The sequence below is a fragment of the Leptonychotes weddellii genome, chromosome 7 (genome assembly GCF_054177405.1).
Source record: "Leptonychotes weddellii isolate Sample4059 chromosome 7, ASM5417740v2, whole genome shotgun sequence".
Taxonomy (NCBI): Eukaryota; Metazoa; Chordata; class Mammalia; order Carnivora; family Phocidae; genus Leptonychotes; species Leptonychotes weddellii.
This window is the reverse complement of record NC_138375.1, coordinates 27,571,472-27,584,677: the sequence shown is the minus strand read 5'-3', so window position 1 is coordinate 27,584,677 and position 13,206 is coordinate 27,571,472. Positions and strand designations below refer to the sequence as shown.

The window sequence follows — 13,206 nt, the reverse complement described above, 5'->3', positions numbered from 1 at the left end:
CAGATACATCAATACCCTAATGGCAGAATCAGCAAATCAGTTAGGGGGAGCAGGCAAATGAGTCTACTGTTAAGTGAGTGAAATACAGGACTGAATGGGACTTTAGCCTAACTCCAAAGCAGCTTGACTGTTGGGTTCACTAGTTCTTATTCTTTGTCTACACAAAAATAGAGGGACAAGTATGATCTTTCTAGCTACTCACATATTTCACCAATGAAAACATTATTTCTAACATCGTTTATGCTAATTAACAAACCATCTAGCCTGGATTTAAGCTAACATTTATTTTCATGTATTTTCCAAACCACTTCTGAGAGTGGACTTTATAGTAAAGGTCAAGTGGTAACTAGCCCTGGAGTGCGGATTTCTGGCTAGCACAGAGATAAAGCTCAAAATATTTGACCACTGGTATGGCTCAGTCACTGAGAGATCAAAATATATGTAAACTCTTACGCAGGAGTGGTACCTTCTATGTCAGATTACTTGGAGTGTTAATTAAGTACTCTTAGGGTACAGATTAAAGTAATTCACACAGTGACTGTTTATACTGAAGTATTTTACAAATAAATTACAAGCAATATAACAGGCATCTAATTCACAGCCATCATCCATTTTATTTATTTCTCTGCTCACTCTAAGAATTACGAGCAAAGGATCATGGGACCTATTCCTAAGTGTAAAATTAGATCGATAAAATTAGCCATCTGTCCAAGGAAGGCTCTAAACTCAGGTTGTATTTAAGTATTATGTTTCCAATTGCCCAGATGTTACAGAAAAGTGCCTGCTGATACAACTCCTTTTGCACAATGTAAACCATTAACTGGCTAATATAAACTTATTGCACCAAGAAAAATAAATAGCATTAACATTACATTAAATCTGATTCCGGATCTTGGGTGCCCTGTCAGCAAACACAAGTGTTAAGATTTAAATTGCTCAGGATTTGCAGAGTCAGATGAAGAAAGAATCTTCAAGTGTCTTTAGAGGTGAGGAAGAAGGGACTGGAAATGAGATGAAAGCTTCAGGAGGTATATTCTTGGTTGGTGTGGTTGGTTAAAGTAATAGTAATTACTATGATTATTGTCGAATGATAATATCCTATTTTTGTGAAATACTTCAGCTCTTTCAAAGCACTGGTCCATTTTATTTCCTTTGATTCTTAAAATAAGCTGGTGGGGTTATCTGGGATAAATGGGGGGTTTCACAGCCAGCCAAGGAAATGCAAGAATCATTCATAGGAAAGGAAGAGCCAATGGAGCCTGGCCTCTAACATCCCTTGTCACTGGGAGTGGTTCATGAATTACTCCCACCTACTGATCAATCAAACCCGAACCATTTCTTAGCTCCCAAGCTTCACGGAGATTTCCACCGACGCCCAGTCATGCATCAGTCTGGCTAATTCTCTTTCAGGAACAGCTGCTCCCCCTCCACCACCACACCCTGCAAAACCTCCCCAAGACAATTACCAGGCAAACAGCATCCACCACCCTTGAGGTTACTGTTTCTCCAAGGAATCCATTCAAGCAAGACCACAAACGTGGTGGCCGCATTTTCCAAACCAAAAATCGAGGCATGTGGTCAACCAGAGAGTCCTTCTGATTTGCCAATTAATTTATCTGAAAAACTTTATGACTCAGTACAAATTAAATCACATGTAATCAATCATACATTAATACGTATGGAAAAGGAACACGAAATCGTAAGTGTCCGTGTTTCTCGTCGTGCCCGGCACATATTCTTCCAGTCACGCATATGCACTCAGTTGTTTTCCTCTGTCCAGATTAAACAATCCCAGTTCCATAAATATTGCCTTCCAGCCTCAGGCTTCTGTGCCTTTTAAGTGCTCTGGTGCTTGTCTTGCCTCACTTAATCCTTCTAGCAACCTTAAATGGCAGGTTCTTTCCCATTTTTACAGAGGAGGATACGGAGACCACAGAGCTAACATAACTTGCCTTACATCATCGAGTCACTAGTAAAAAACAGTGTCAGCACTTGAACCCAAATCTGTCAAATACTAAAGTCTGTGCTCTCACCCAAGAAGAAACCAGCCCCGGGGGCTGCAAGAACAGGTGCAGAGTGGGGGGTGGGGGGCGGGAGGGTGGAGTGGGCCTGAGGGAAATGAGGGCGGGGGGGTGGGTTACACAGAGCTCCACGTGGCTGCTTCTTAGTGCTACTGCAGGCTTTCCCTCCTCTGGAGAGGAAGAGGAGGACCTGCCCAGAGGAGATGTCGTTCAGCCGCCTTCCGAAGACCACAAGCCCCAAATCCAACCTTCGGGAGACCCGCGGAGCCTAAGGTTACAATACTGACCCAGAGCGATGGGTTGTCGCGGCCAATCCCGTGTAGTGCGGACAAAGGAAGGAAGGGGGACCGTGGGTGTCCCACAGGGCATCTGGGGAGAAGGCCCGGAGGAAAGGGAGGCCGACGGGAGCCTCAACTCTCCTTTGTCAGGTCTCAACGTGGGGACTGCAAACCACCTCATCAAGTCACCAGAGGTTCTTGTTAAAAAGGCAGGAGCCTGTGACGCGCTCCAAGAATTCTCATCCGCATGGAAGGTCAGGAATTACTTGCCTGGGTCAGAGGCCTGAGACCCACTGAGGCCAGACCTGCTCTGAGCCCGCTCCGAACAGTGCATCCTCTGCGGGCAGCTCTTTCACCTGTGTCCCCTGCCCCCCCCCCACCCCCAATCCCCTTGCAATTCGGGGGTCTAAGAGGCAAGCGTCTTCCAGCTCATTTCAGGAGGCCGAAGCCACACTCTGGGGTCTTTCTTCAAAATGGGAGCAGAATCAAAGATGGGTTTGGGGGATTCCGCTACAAACGGCCATTTAGGCTCTGCAGTCCCTCTTTACCTTTTTCCTTTTTCTATCCCTGAAATAGCGGGTATACTTCCCGTCTCTGCAGTTTGACATGCTGTGGCCAGAGTAAGTGGCAGGGGTCCTAACCAGCTCAAAAGATTTTCTGTTGCAGCCATAACATCCCATCCTTCACTGAGTCGACTGGGAGCAGCCAGTGCTGCCGGCCAAGCGGGTGAGGCGGGAGACGCAGGCTGCCCACGGGACCACCCTGTGGAAGCTGAGGGCCCACCGCGGCCCCAGACGCCTGAGTCCCTGTCTTCCAGAAACCTAGCTCTGCGGCACTGGACCACTTTTGAGTTAGGCAGATGGACAACTACTCCCAAAAGAATTCTAAGGTTATTAAAGCCCTGGGCTCAGGCTAAGAAACACAAAGCAAAAACAAAAAACACCACTCAGTTCCTTTCTGGCCAAGTCACTCTTCCATGAGAAAGAATTCTGAGGACACAAGTTCTGCTCATGTTATAGGACATTTACCCCTGACCTTGACCTCTCTGTCCCTTTACCTCCACAGAGAATCCAAGGAAAGAAAGAGAGGAGAGGGAGGCTTCTTATAGGGATTAGATAGGATGTGGAAACAAAGAGGAGGGTAGGAGGGCTGAGGAGATGGAGGAGTGGAGGAAAGATTTCTGCTACGTTGCTTCGACTGCATGGATGCCAGTAGTTAAGTGCTGGGGATACGTATATGGCCCTCATGGGGGGAAATATGTGTGGCCTTTATGAGCTCCATTGTTCCCCAAGAAGCAAGACAATCTGGATCGCATTGTAGTGAAGGACTTTGAGTTGGAAAGGGAGAAGGAGGGACAGACAGAAGAGATGAGCCTCCCCCAAATACATGCTTTGGGAGGGGGACTTGCCTGAGAGCCGTAAGGGAGGGCATAAGCAGTCCCTTGGGCGGCAGGTTGTTCAGGTTGGCGTGCAGGAACCAGAACAGGAAGGCCTCTGACTCGTAGCCAGTGAACCTCACACTAGCAGCAGCAGAAGCTACCTAGAGGCTCCTGGATTCACCCCATCAACGAGCAAGACACATTGCCCACCAGCTAACTCTGCTCCTCCAGACTCTCGTTTTTTTCTTTCTGAGTTTCTCTGGATCTTCCCTGTAGCCCAGTTTTTGCAGGTAGGGAAATGCTGAGGGAGCAGAAAGGAAAAGATGAGAGCAGTTTTCCAACCTGAAAGCCAGTGTCTGGAGAAAATTATAAAGTAATGAAAAGCTCTTCCTAAAGATGGTTGTGGGCCCCAGCTCTTCTAGGGAAGACCTTCAGTTCTCAACCCTGACGTGGCCTTGTCTCACTGCCCCTGGGGCCTCAGGCAAGCTGGAAAGACAGGAGGAAAGGCAGGGCCCTCGCGCAGTCCTCCAGCCCCTCTCTCTGGGCCAGAGGGTGAATTAACACCATGAGTTACCAGTCTGCCTGTGGGAGCAGGTGTGTGGCTCACTGTGTGTGGATTCCAGCACATGTGTCTGGATTTCCCTTTCTCACCTTCCTGCTCCACACCAGAAAAATGACAGTCCTTCCCATGCTTCCTGGGAGACTCTGGATAAGGGAGAAGTACCCACTCAGGAGGGCCTGGGTACTAGTTCCGGTTCAGCCTCTGATGTTAAGTTGGACAAGTCCCTTAATCACCCTCAGCCCAGTTGTCGAATGAGGCCTTTTCACTTCCTTCCAGGTTTCTGATTCTAATTTGTAATCTGAAAAGGAACGAAGGTTATGCGATGTTTCCAGGCCAATAAGGCCCAGGGAGATGATACTGTCCTATACCCTACCTAGGGTCAGAAGCCCCTTTTCCTGCCTCCAGGGCCTTGGATGGATCCTCTGGCCCCCACAAGACTTAGCACCCAGGAGCTCAACAAGAGAAAAGCAGCAGTTCATGGACGGGTAAGGTTACAGCCCCTGATTCTTGCAGATGAGGTCAGCGGACAATGGCTTCCAGAACTCCATCTCAGTATCGTTCACACTGTTATCTTTGAAGGCGTGGGCACGATCCCGCGTACAAATGTTTAACAGGCTCCGCACGCCCAGCAGCAGGGATAATGCCCTCCACCTGGCTCTGTCCCATGGGAGCTCCCCTGTTCAGCCAGGACAGGTCTGCGGGCCTCTGCTCTCAGGACCACTAAGGACTCCCTTCCTGGTCCTGAATATCACAGCCCAAATCCCATTCCATCACTTACTAGTTGTGTGACCTTGGAGGAGATATTTAATCTCTCTGAGCCACAATTTCATCTTCAGTTAAAGAGGGGTAATAATAGTATTATTATTCTCACAAATAGCTGGGCTGATTAAATATCAGTATGTGCCAAGTTCTTAGAGCAGCGTAGCAAGCACTTAGAGTTCGTTATTATTATTTAATTTGACTTAAGAGCTGTCATTTCTTGTTAGTCTCGGCAAATGCAGAGGTTTCTTTATTAATGCTCAGTGGCAGAAGATGAGCTATCTTGGGGCAGAGGGAAAGGTTGCCTATGTTGGACCCAAATTCAACTCATCATTAAAGCTGCTACTTGCTTTTTTCCCCACCAGAGGTAGGTGGGATAGGGAATTTTCAGGTTGATTTTGAATCCAAGACTTCTCCATCTTTTAGGAGCGTTAGGAGACAGACAGGTCATCCAAAGAAAACAGGACTGTTCAGCACGCCTACATGGTGGCCACGCTCCCTTCAAAGTACTGCTCACAAACCAATTTCTATGGAGGAAATGAAGTACAAAGAAACTCCTATATGGATCCTAGCAGGATTTGCTGGTGTCTGGGGAAGATTATAAATTAGCTGGTTGCTGTTCACATCAGAGCCAAGCAGGGCACATTCAGTTTTTAATCTGGACCAATTTTCTGGATCAAAAACTAGTCTTTCCAAGGGATGTAAATGAGCCCAGGAGGAAATTTTCCCCTGAAGTTTATGAAGTAGCTGTCATTTTAATCTGAGCAGCTTTCCAACCTGAAAGCCAGTGTCTGGAGAAAATTATAAAGTAATGAAAAGTTCTTCTGGGCTAAACCTAGTCCAAACACCACTGCTACCTCAAATTTGATGTATTTAATTTATTTGATGTATCAAATAAAACCAGAGGGGCCAAGATGGCATATTCATGGCATGAGACCCTGGATGAACCAGGTAGAAAATATTTTGAGGAGAGAAGCTACAAAAAATAAAAAAGGAAATATGGTGACCCATATGAGTAGTTTTATATACAGCAGGCTTTTGTGGAATGCTTTTAAAAAAATTCTGCTTAAATGGACTGTAATCTATCCTTAAAAGAATATTACATACGCTGCTTAAGCTTAAAAACTATAGATACAACTAGGCATCGCTCAAAAATTGTGACTAGATGGTTTTATATGAATAAACCCACAGAATACAATTGATCATGATGTGCTTATCTTAAGGAGAGAAGTTAGAAAGAAGCCCTTCACTGAAATCCTTGAAGATGGGTATATGCGTGCATGTGAGAAACAATTTAATACAACACTGCCTTGGACTACTGCTACCATCTCCAAAATGAATTGAACAGTGGCTATAGAATAGCTCATAATTTAAGTGTGTTGCAGATTATGATAATGACTCTAAATTTCAAGGCAGGTAGCAATAGACACAGCTTGAAGAGTGAGGGTGTCCCCCAGAGCTGAAAGGCAACAAGTCATATTTCCAAATGAAGAGATCCTTGAGCAGTGAAAATATTTAAGCAGCCATATGGGAACCTGCCAAGATTATTTTCTTCGCCCTCTGATGAATTTCCCTGGTTTGTCTCTTTCTTATAGAATTGTTATTTGTGAAGATAAACTGCACTTTCTGCAGTTTTGCAGACTGCGTTCAAATAAAGTTATATTGCTTTCCATTGTTCAAAGATGTAATTAATCCCATAAGACAACCTCGCTTACAAAGTAAACTAAAAAACAAAAAACAAAAAATCCCCAGAAAAACACAGAGTTTTCAGCATTCAAAATACGGTCTCAGCAAATTAGAATAAAATTCGTTATTCGGGCAACAACGTTCAGAACTTTATTGTTTAGAATGCTGTACTTGGAAGAATCTCACAACACAGATCAAATCAAAGTAGACAAAAATACACGAAGAACTTTTACCAGTATAATGAGAGGAAATGCAAGTTACTGAGTTTCCAGTTCTCTCCAATTCTTTGTAACAGCCTACACACAATACATCTTTGTTTAAATTGCCCAGCAAAGAAAGACGGGAGTTCAAAATACGGTAAAATTAACCCATGGGGCACTCCTTTCTGAGAAAACGGCCCCAGAGTGGAAAGCATCCTTAAAAGCAGAGGCCACATCCCACACAGTGCCAGGCAGGACCAGAGATTGGCACAGGGAACTCCAGGCAACAGACACTTAACACGAAATGGCTGGGCTCTGGACAATATGAATTCAATAAAGATGTTTAGAGACACAGGAGGAGCTGTTTGACTTCTCTTGCACAGTTGCAATCCTCTGTAATTGAGACAGCATGATCGCTGTCCCTACTCTCAGCTCTCTGTGCTCAAACACACAGCCCGCCTCCACCTCTACTGTGTCTGGAAAATAGATTATTCTTTCAACAAACAAACATCCCTGGAACCGCCTGAGCTGGGGGGAGGCGGGGGAGGGCGAGGTTCGCGTCTTTTCTCAGCTCTGGGCAGAGAAGAACCCAGTTGAACTGCGACCGGTCAGGGGAGAGAGGGGCGGTGCGTTGCCCGCTCTGCGTCCCGGCAGGGACCGGGACCCGGGCGCGGTGTCCCCGGGCGCGCCCCGCGCGTTACCTGGCTTTCGGAGAGCCGCTCTGAGCGCCCCTGCGCTGGGTCCGAGGCTGGAAGCCAGGAGCAAGAGCCGGAGCAAGGCGCCCCGGATTAAATCCATTTCACCGCGGGCGCCTGCAAAGTTTCACCAAGTCCCGGGCGCACAGGGAAAGGGCGTCTCCTGGGGGACGTGGGGGGAGGCGGCCCCCGCGGATCCCCTGACCCGGGTGAGGAGGTGGAGGGCTGAGAGAGCTGGACCAGCAACGACGGAGGAGTCCGAGGAGGCCGGGCAGCCGCCGGGAGGTCGGCGTGCGGGAGTGAAGTCCTCTCGGAACCGCAGGGCTTTTCGGAGGGGCGGGGGGGGGGCGGGGGCGGCGAAGGAAGCCGACGGGGAGGGACCGGCTGGCCGTGGGAGGGAGGGAGGCTCGACCCGCCCGGGGATGGAATTACAATTGAGTGGAAGTGAGAGGGGCAGGCTCGGAGACAATTTACTCTTCGCCCACCTCCGGGGCCGACAGCCCGCCCATCACCCTCTAACGACCCCCGGCTCAGCCCTTCCCTGCTGGTGACCTAGATTGGGGCGCTAGGAGGGGCCGACAGGGCGGGAGTTAGGGGACTGTGAGTCCAGACCCTGCGCTGTGGTCCTGACCCTGAAATCCTGCGGCGCCTTCCCCTCCCCCGGCTGTACCCTCCTCCCCTCCTGCAGCCGCGCCCCTCTAGGTCACTTCCACCCAGCTTGGGGACTTTTCCCAACACCTCTAAAGGTTGCTCTGGTCTGTCCAACGCACTTGGAGGGGAGGGAGGGTGTCTGCAGTTTGCAAGTGGGGGAGGATAAGAGGAAGAGGGGGCGGGGCCGGCCGAGTCTAGGGCGCTAAGAAGATAAATGGGATTTAAGGCGCGCAGATGGAGAGCGGAGGCCCCGCCACTCGGTTGGAAACGCGGGGTGGAGATTAGGGCCCAACGCGGGGGAGCGGGGTCCCCTCCCTGCAGAGGAAGGCAACTTGAGACCCTCCAGGGGAAGAGATGAAAGTCCAGGTTAAGCCTGGCGTCGGGGAGACGGACGCGAGCTCAAGCCCCCTGGCGGACAGAGAAGACCAGACCCGGACCAGGCACCCGCCGGCTGAGCTGGGGTTGGGGGCCAGAGCGAGGTCCTGGCCACTGATTCAGGGACCTGGATTCCCGGGTCAGCTCCCTTCTCCTCTGGATTTGCTGCCCTAAGATTCAGTAAAATACGCTTTTTGTCGGGTTTCCTGGTGGCGCTGCTAGAAGGGAGACCCCGGGACTCAAGTCCACTTACACACTAGCGGGCTGATCTTCAAGCCAGCGAGAAGGGAAAGCAGATACATAAATAAATAAACCAAGAGAGAATAAACCTGGAAGAAAACACAGCCTTGGCCAATTCCTGGGGAAAGATCAAAGGCCCTAGGAAGTGCCCCGCAGAGGGAGGCAGCCCTTGCTGGCTGGGAGGACCTTGCAACTGCCCCACCATGCAGCCCAGCTGAGGCTCCTGGGTGTCCTGGCCCTTCATTGTTAACCTAGGCTTGGGAAAGCAGGAGGCAACAAGGTTGACCCATATCTCCCCCGCCCCCCAAAGATCTCTCCTCCTCTTTTTAGGAATGAAGTATGCCCTCGCTAGAGGGTTTGTTATGAGCCCAGTCTTGTTTGTTAGCAAAGCCTGAGCATATGGTCCCTTACATGTCGGCATTCTCAGGTGTGCAACTGCCCATAATAAGTTCAAGTCCACTCCGACTGGAGTATTTGCAAGTCTTAGCTGTGACACCAGACCTTGTCCTTTTACATGGAGTTAGAGTAGAAAAGTTGAACAACCGGTGCTCTTCACTTCCAAGGTGATAACAAGGCCATGTTTGGATGCCAGGCAATGTGACTGCCCTCAGGACTGCTAGTCTCAAACGCAGCAGAATCATATATCCTTGGGACTGTCAGGATGCCCAGAGGTCATCTAGTCCCTACCTCCATTCCACACAGAATCCTGCCTTCAGCACCTTTGGCAGGTCATTCACCTGGGTTTAACCTCCACCTATGACAGAGAGATCCTACCTCACCACAGGTCTGGAAGATGTTGGATAGCTCTTTTTATGAGACAGTGATTTTTTTTAAATGATTTATTTATTTGAGAGAGAGGGAGCACGAGCAGGGGGCAGAGGGAGAGGGAGGGAGAATCTCAAGCAGACTCTCTATAGAGCGCAGAGCCCAAGGCGGGGCTCGATCCCAGGACCCTGAGACCATGACTTGAGCGCAAACCAAGAGTCCACCACTGAAATGACTGAGCCACCCAGGCGCCCCATGAGAACGTGACTTTGTATAGCAGACCTAAGGTAGCGCCCAGAACCGAGCAGGTGGTACCATGAAGATACCTTCCATGTTGGTTCTGCTCTTTCCCACTTAAAAAGAATTCTCCCTGAGGTAAAAATTGGAAGTAATAATAACCGCTATTATGGCTAGCATTTATACTAACACCTATTGCATACCAGACCCTCTCTGAAATGCTTTAGAACCCCAGTAACAACCACACCATGTAGGTATTGTTATTGGTATTATTCCCATTTGACAGATGAGGAAACTAAAGCATGAAAAAGTTAAGTAACTTTCTCAAAACTCATGCAGCTCCCAAGAGACAGAGCTTCGACTGAACCCAGGTGGTCTGGTTCCAGAGTCCAGGCTTTTAAGGAGAGGGAGGGACAGCAGACACAGAAGTGGACCAAGAATCACGGGACCTTGGTGTTTAATCTTAGGCTCTGCCCATAGTGTATCCTGGTAAAATGAAGGGGCTGGATGAAATCATCGGTAACTTCCAGGTTCTGCTTTGTGTTTATCATCTGATGACCAGCACCATCCAATCCAAGCCAGTTTTGCTCTGAACGTGCCTTCTAAACGACTTGAACAAACTGTCCACTGCAAATTTTGCAAGCCCGAGTACCATCCTTCTTGTATACCCTTGACCTCTGCCCATATTACCGCTTCATCCCTGGCCCTGGGCCTCCCTTTGATCTTTTGCAGATGGCCATAGGTGATTGGAAATCTGGCTTGGTTTCTTCAGAGGCCCCTCTTGTTTTTTCCTTGCAGGATTACCTTCAATTATTGTATTTTACTTTTGAGCACCTCCAAATGCTCTGGATCCTCAGGCCGTTGAGATAAGGCCTTACTTCCTGAGATCTGCTTGTTACAAATCTGGGGCATCCCTAGGGCATACTGAACTTATTTCCTTTGAAAGTCAAATCACACCCGCAAGTTTCCCTCTCCTACCAGTTTGACAACCAGTTTATGGCACTTACAAATATGACTAAAGATAAATGGACGCTTGCCTTTCACTTCCTGCCTTCTGGGAGGAAGGGAACTAGAGAGGGCAGAGAGGCTTTGAATGTTTTATTTTAAAAAATCTGTTCAAATTCACCTGAGGTCTAAACTCAATAAGGTCACCGGCAGAAGAGTGATCTGCCTGCTTTGCTCAATAGCATAGGAGAAGAGTCTGATCTTTGCCCCTTGGAATGGATTTGGAGGGTGTTTAGAGGAAAGTGAAGGCAAAGTTACCAATGACAGAATGTTGAGGAAGTCCCTCCATGAGAGTGCGGAAAAACCAGCAGCCAAGATATAGCCTTAGATTTAATTTATTTTTTTGGAGAGGTTATATGTACATATAAAATTTGAAAATGTACATATAAAATTTGAAATGTGCATCAGGCAGAGTGTATAGTGACAAATAAGTTTCATCCCACCCCTCCCAGAAGCAACCACTATCATCAGTTTCTTGTGTATCCTTCCAGAGATATTCTATGAACATATAAGCAAATAAATACACATATACTTAACACAAACAGGAGCATCTTGCACATGTTTTTTTTTTCAAATTACAAAATTGTATTTAATATCTGAACACAATTCTATAAAAACAATGCATTCAGAAGGCTAAGGACTTGAAGGAATCATGGAATGATGATTATAGATTACAAGGATTCTTTGTATGGTGATATACTGATTTTTGAATTTCCATTATATTTATTTATTTATTATTTTTATTTTTAATTTTTTTTATTATGTTATGTTAACCACCATACATTACATCATTAGTTTTTGATGTAGTGTTCCATGATTCATTGTGTATAACACCCAGTGCTCCATGCAGAACGTGCCCTCCTTAATACCCATCACCAGGCTAACCCATCCCCCCCTCCCCTCTAGAAACCTCAGTTTGTTTTTCAGAGTCCATAGTCTCTCATGGTTCGTCTCCCCCTCCAATTTCCCCCCTTCATTCTTTGTACGTGCTTTTTAACCTGAAAATCTGCACAAATCAGCAAATAGAGATCTGCCTCCCTCTTACTGACTGCTGAATAATATTCTGTTGTGTGATGTGCAATTGTTCTTTCTCTGTTGTTTCCTATTATGTCATTATAGACAATACTGCAGGGCATGACCTTGAATAACAGTTTTCACATGTTATAATAGACCGTGGGGTACATTTCTAGACTAGCCATTGCTCAGCAGAAGGGTAAATGCCTTTTCATTTTGATGAGTTGGCCAAATTTCCTCCCTAGGAGAGTATACAAATTTACATTCCCACAAGCAATATAGAAGCATGACTAATTCCACAAAATCTCATCAACACAGTATCTTATCAAACTAGAACCATATATTATTTCCAGCTCATGGCTGGCTCAGCCAGTTAAGCATCTGACTCTTGATCTCAGTTCAGATCTTGATCTCAGGGTCGTGAGTTCAAGCCCCACATTGGGCTCCACACTGGACACGGAGCCTACAAGGAAGGAAGGAAGGAAGGAAGGAGAGGAGAGGAGGGGAGGGGAGGGGAGAGGAGAGGAGGAAGGAAGGGAGGAAGAAAGGAATCCTAGTTTGTGAAGTATCTTTCATGTATTTTGCCCCTTTTTCTATTGATTTGTCAACCTATTTCTTTTTGATTTGTAAAAGTTCTGTATATAGTCTGGATATGTCATAGGATTTTTTTGTTGGTGGTGGATGTTTATATTGAAAATATTTTTCCCACTCTGTCTTGTCTTTTAACTCTCTTAATAATGATTTTGAATGAACAGAAGTCCTAGCTTTAATGTACAATTGATCAATTCTTTTCATTAATGGCTAGCATTTTTAATGTCCTGTTTAAGAAATCTTTATTTACCTCAAGGTCATGAAGATATTAGTCCATGTTTTCTTCTAAAAGTGTTACTGCTTACCTTCCACATTTAGATCTGTGATGGATTTTTGTGTATGAGGTAGGGTAGTCCTCAAGTCTGTTTGACTGGATGCTCCCTCCTGATTTAGATGTGTGCAGGTGCATCTTCATGGGGAGATGGGGAGGGTATCTTTTCCTCTGCAAGCATCAGCCAAGCTGATATTCAAGGCTAACACTGTGACTACACTTCTCACCAGGTATATCTGAGTAGATAGCTACCTTGCATTATATGTTTTGGAGCATAAACAAAGCCCACTTGCTCGAAAATATCTCACCTACAGGTTTCTCAGTTTCCTTGAAATTTCTACCATTTGAAATACTCCCTTGAGTTAAGAGTATAACTTGTTAATGACATATCCATTCTGTTCCAAAGAGCACTGGAGAAATATGGAAGAGAGATGCTTTAAGAACTTTTATCCAGGTGGTTCTCTTAACATGGACGTAT

General features: G+C 46.7%; 1 protein-coding gene across 1 annotated transcript in view; it reads right to left on the bottom strand.

The window, feature by feature from the left end:
* The window catches only part of EGFLAM (EGF like, fibronectin type III and laminin G domains), a 158,996-nt gene extending 151,064 nt beyond the window's left edge, over positions 1-7,932 (bottom strand). Inside the window, exon 1 of the mRNA XM_081825792.1 lies at positions 7,586-7,932. Coding sequence (XP_081681918.1) covers positions 7,586-7,682 — 97 coding nt within the window. The 5' untranslated portion in view covers positions 7,683-7,932. The remainder of the gene's footprint in view (positions 1-7,585) is intronic.
* Between the last annotated feature and the right edge of the window lie 5,274 nt (positions 7,933-13,206).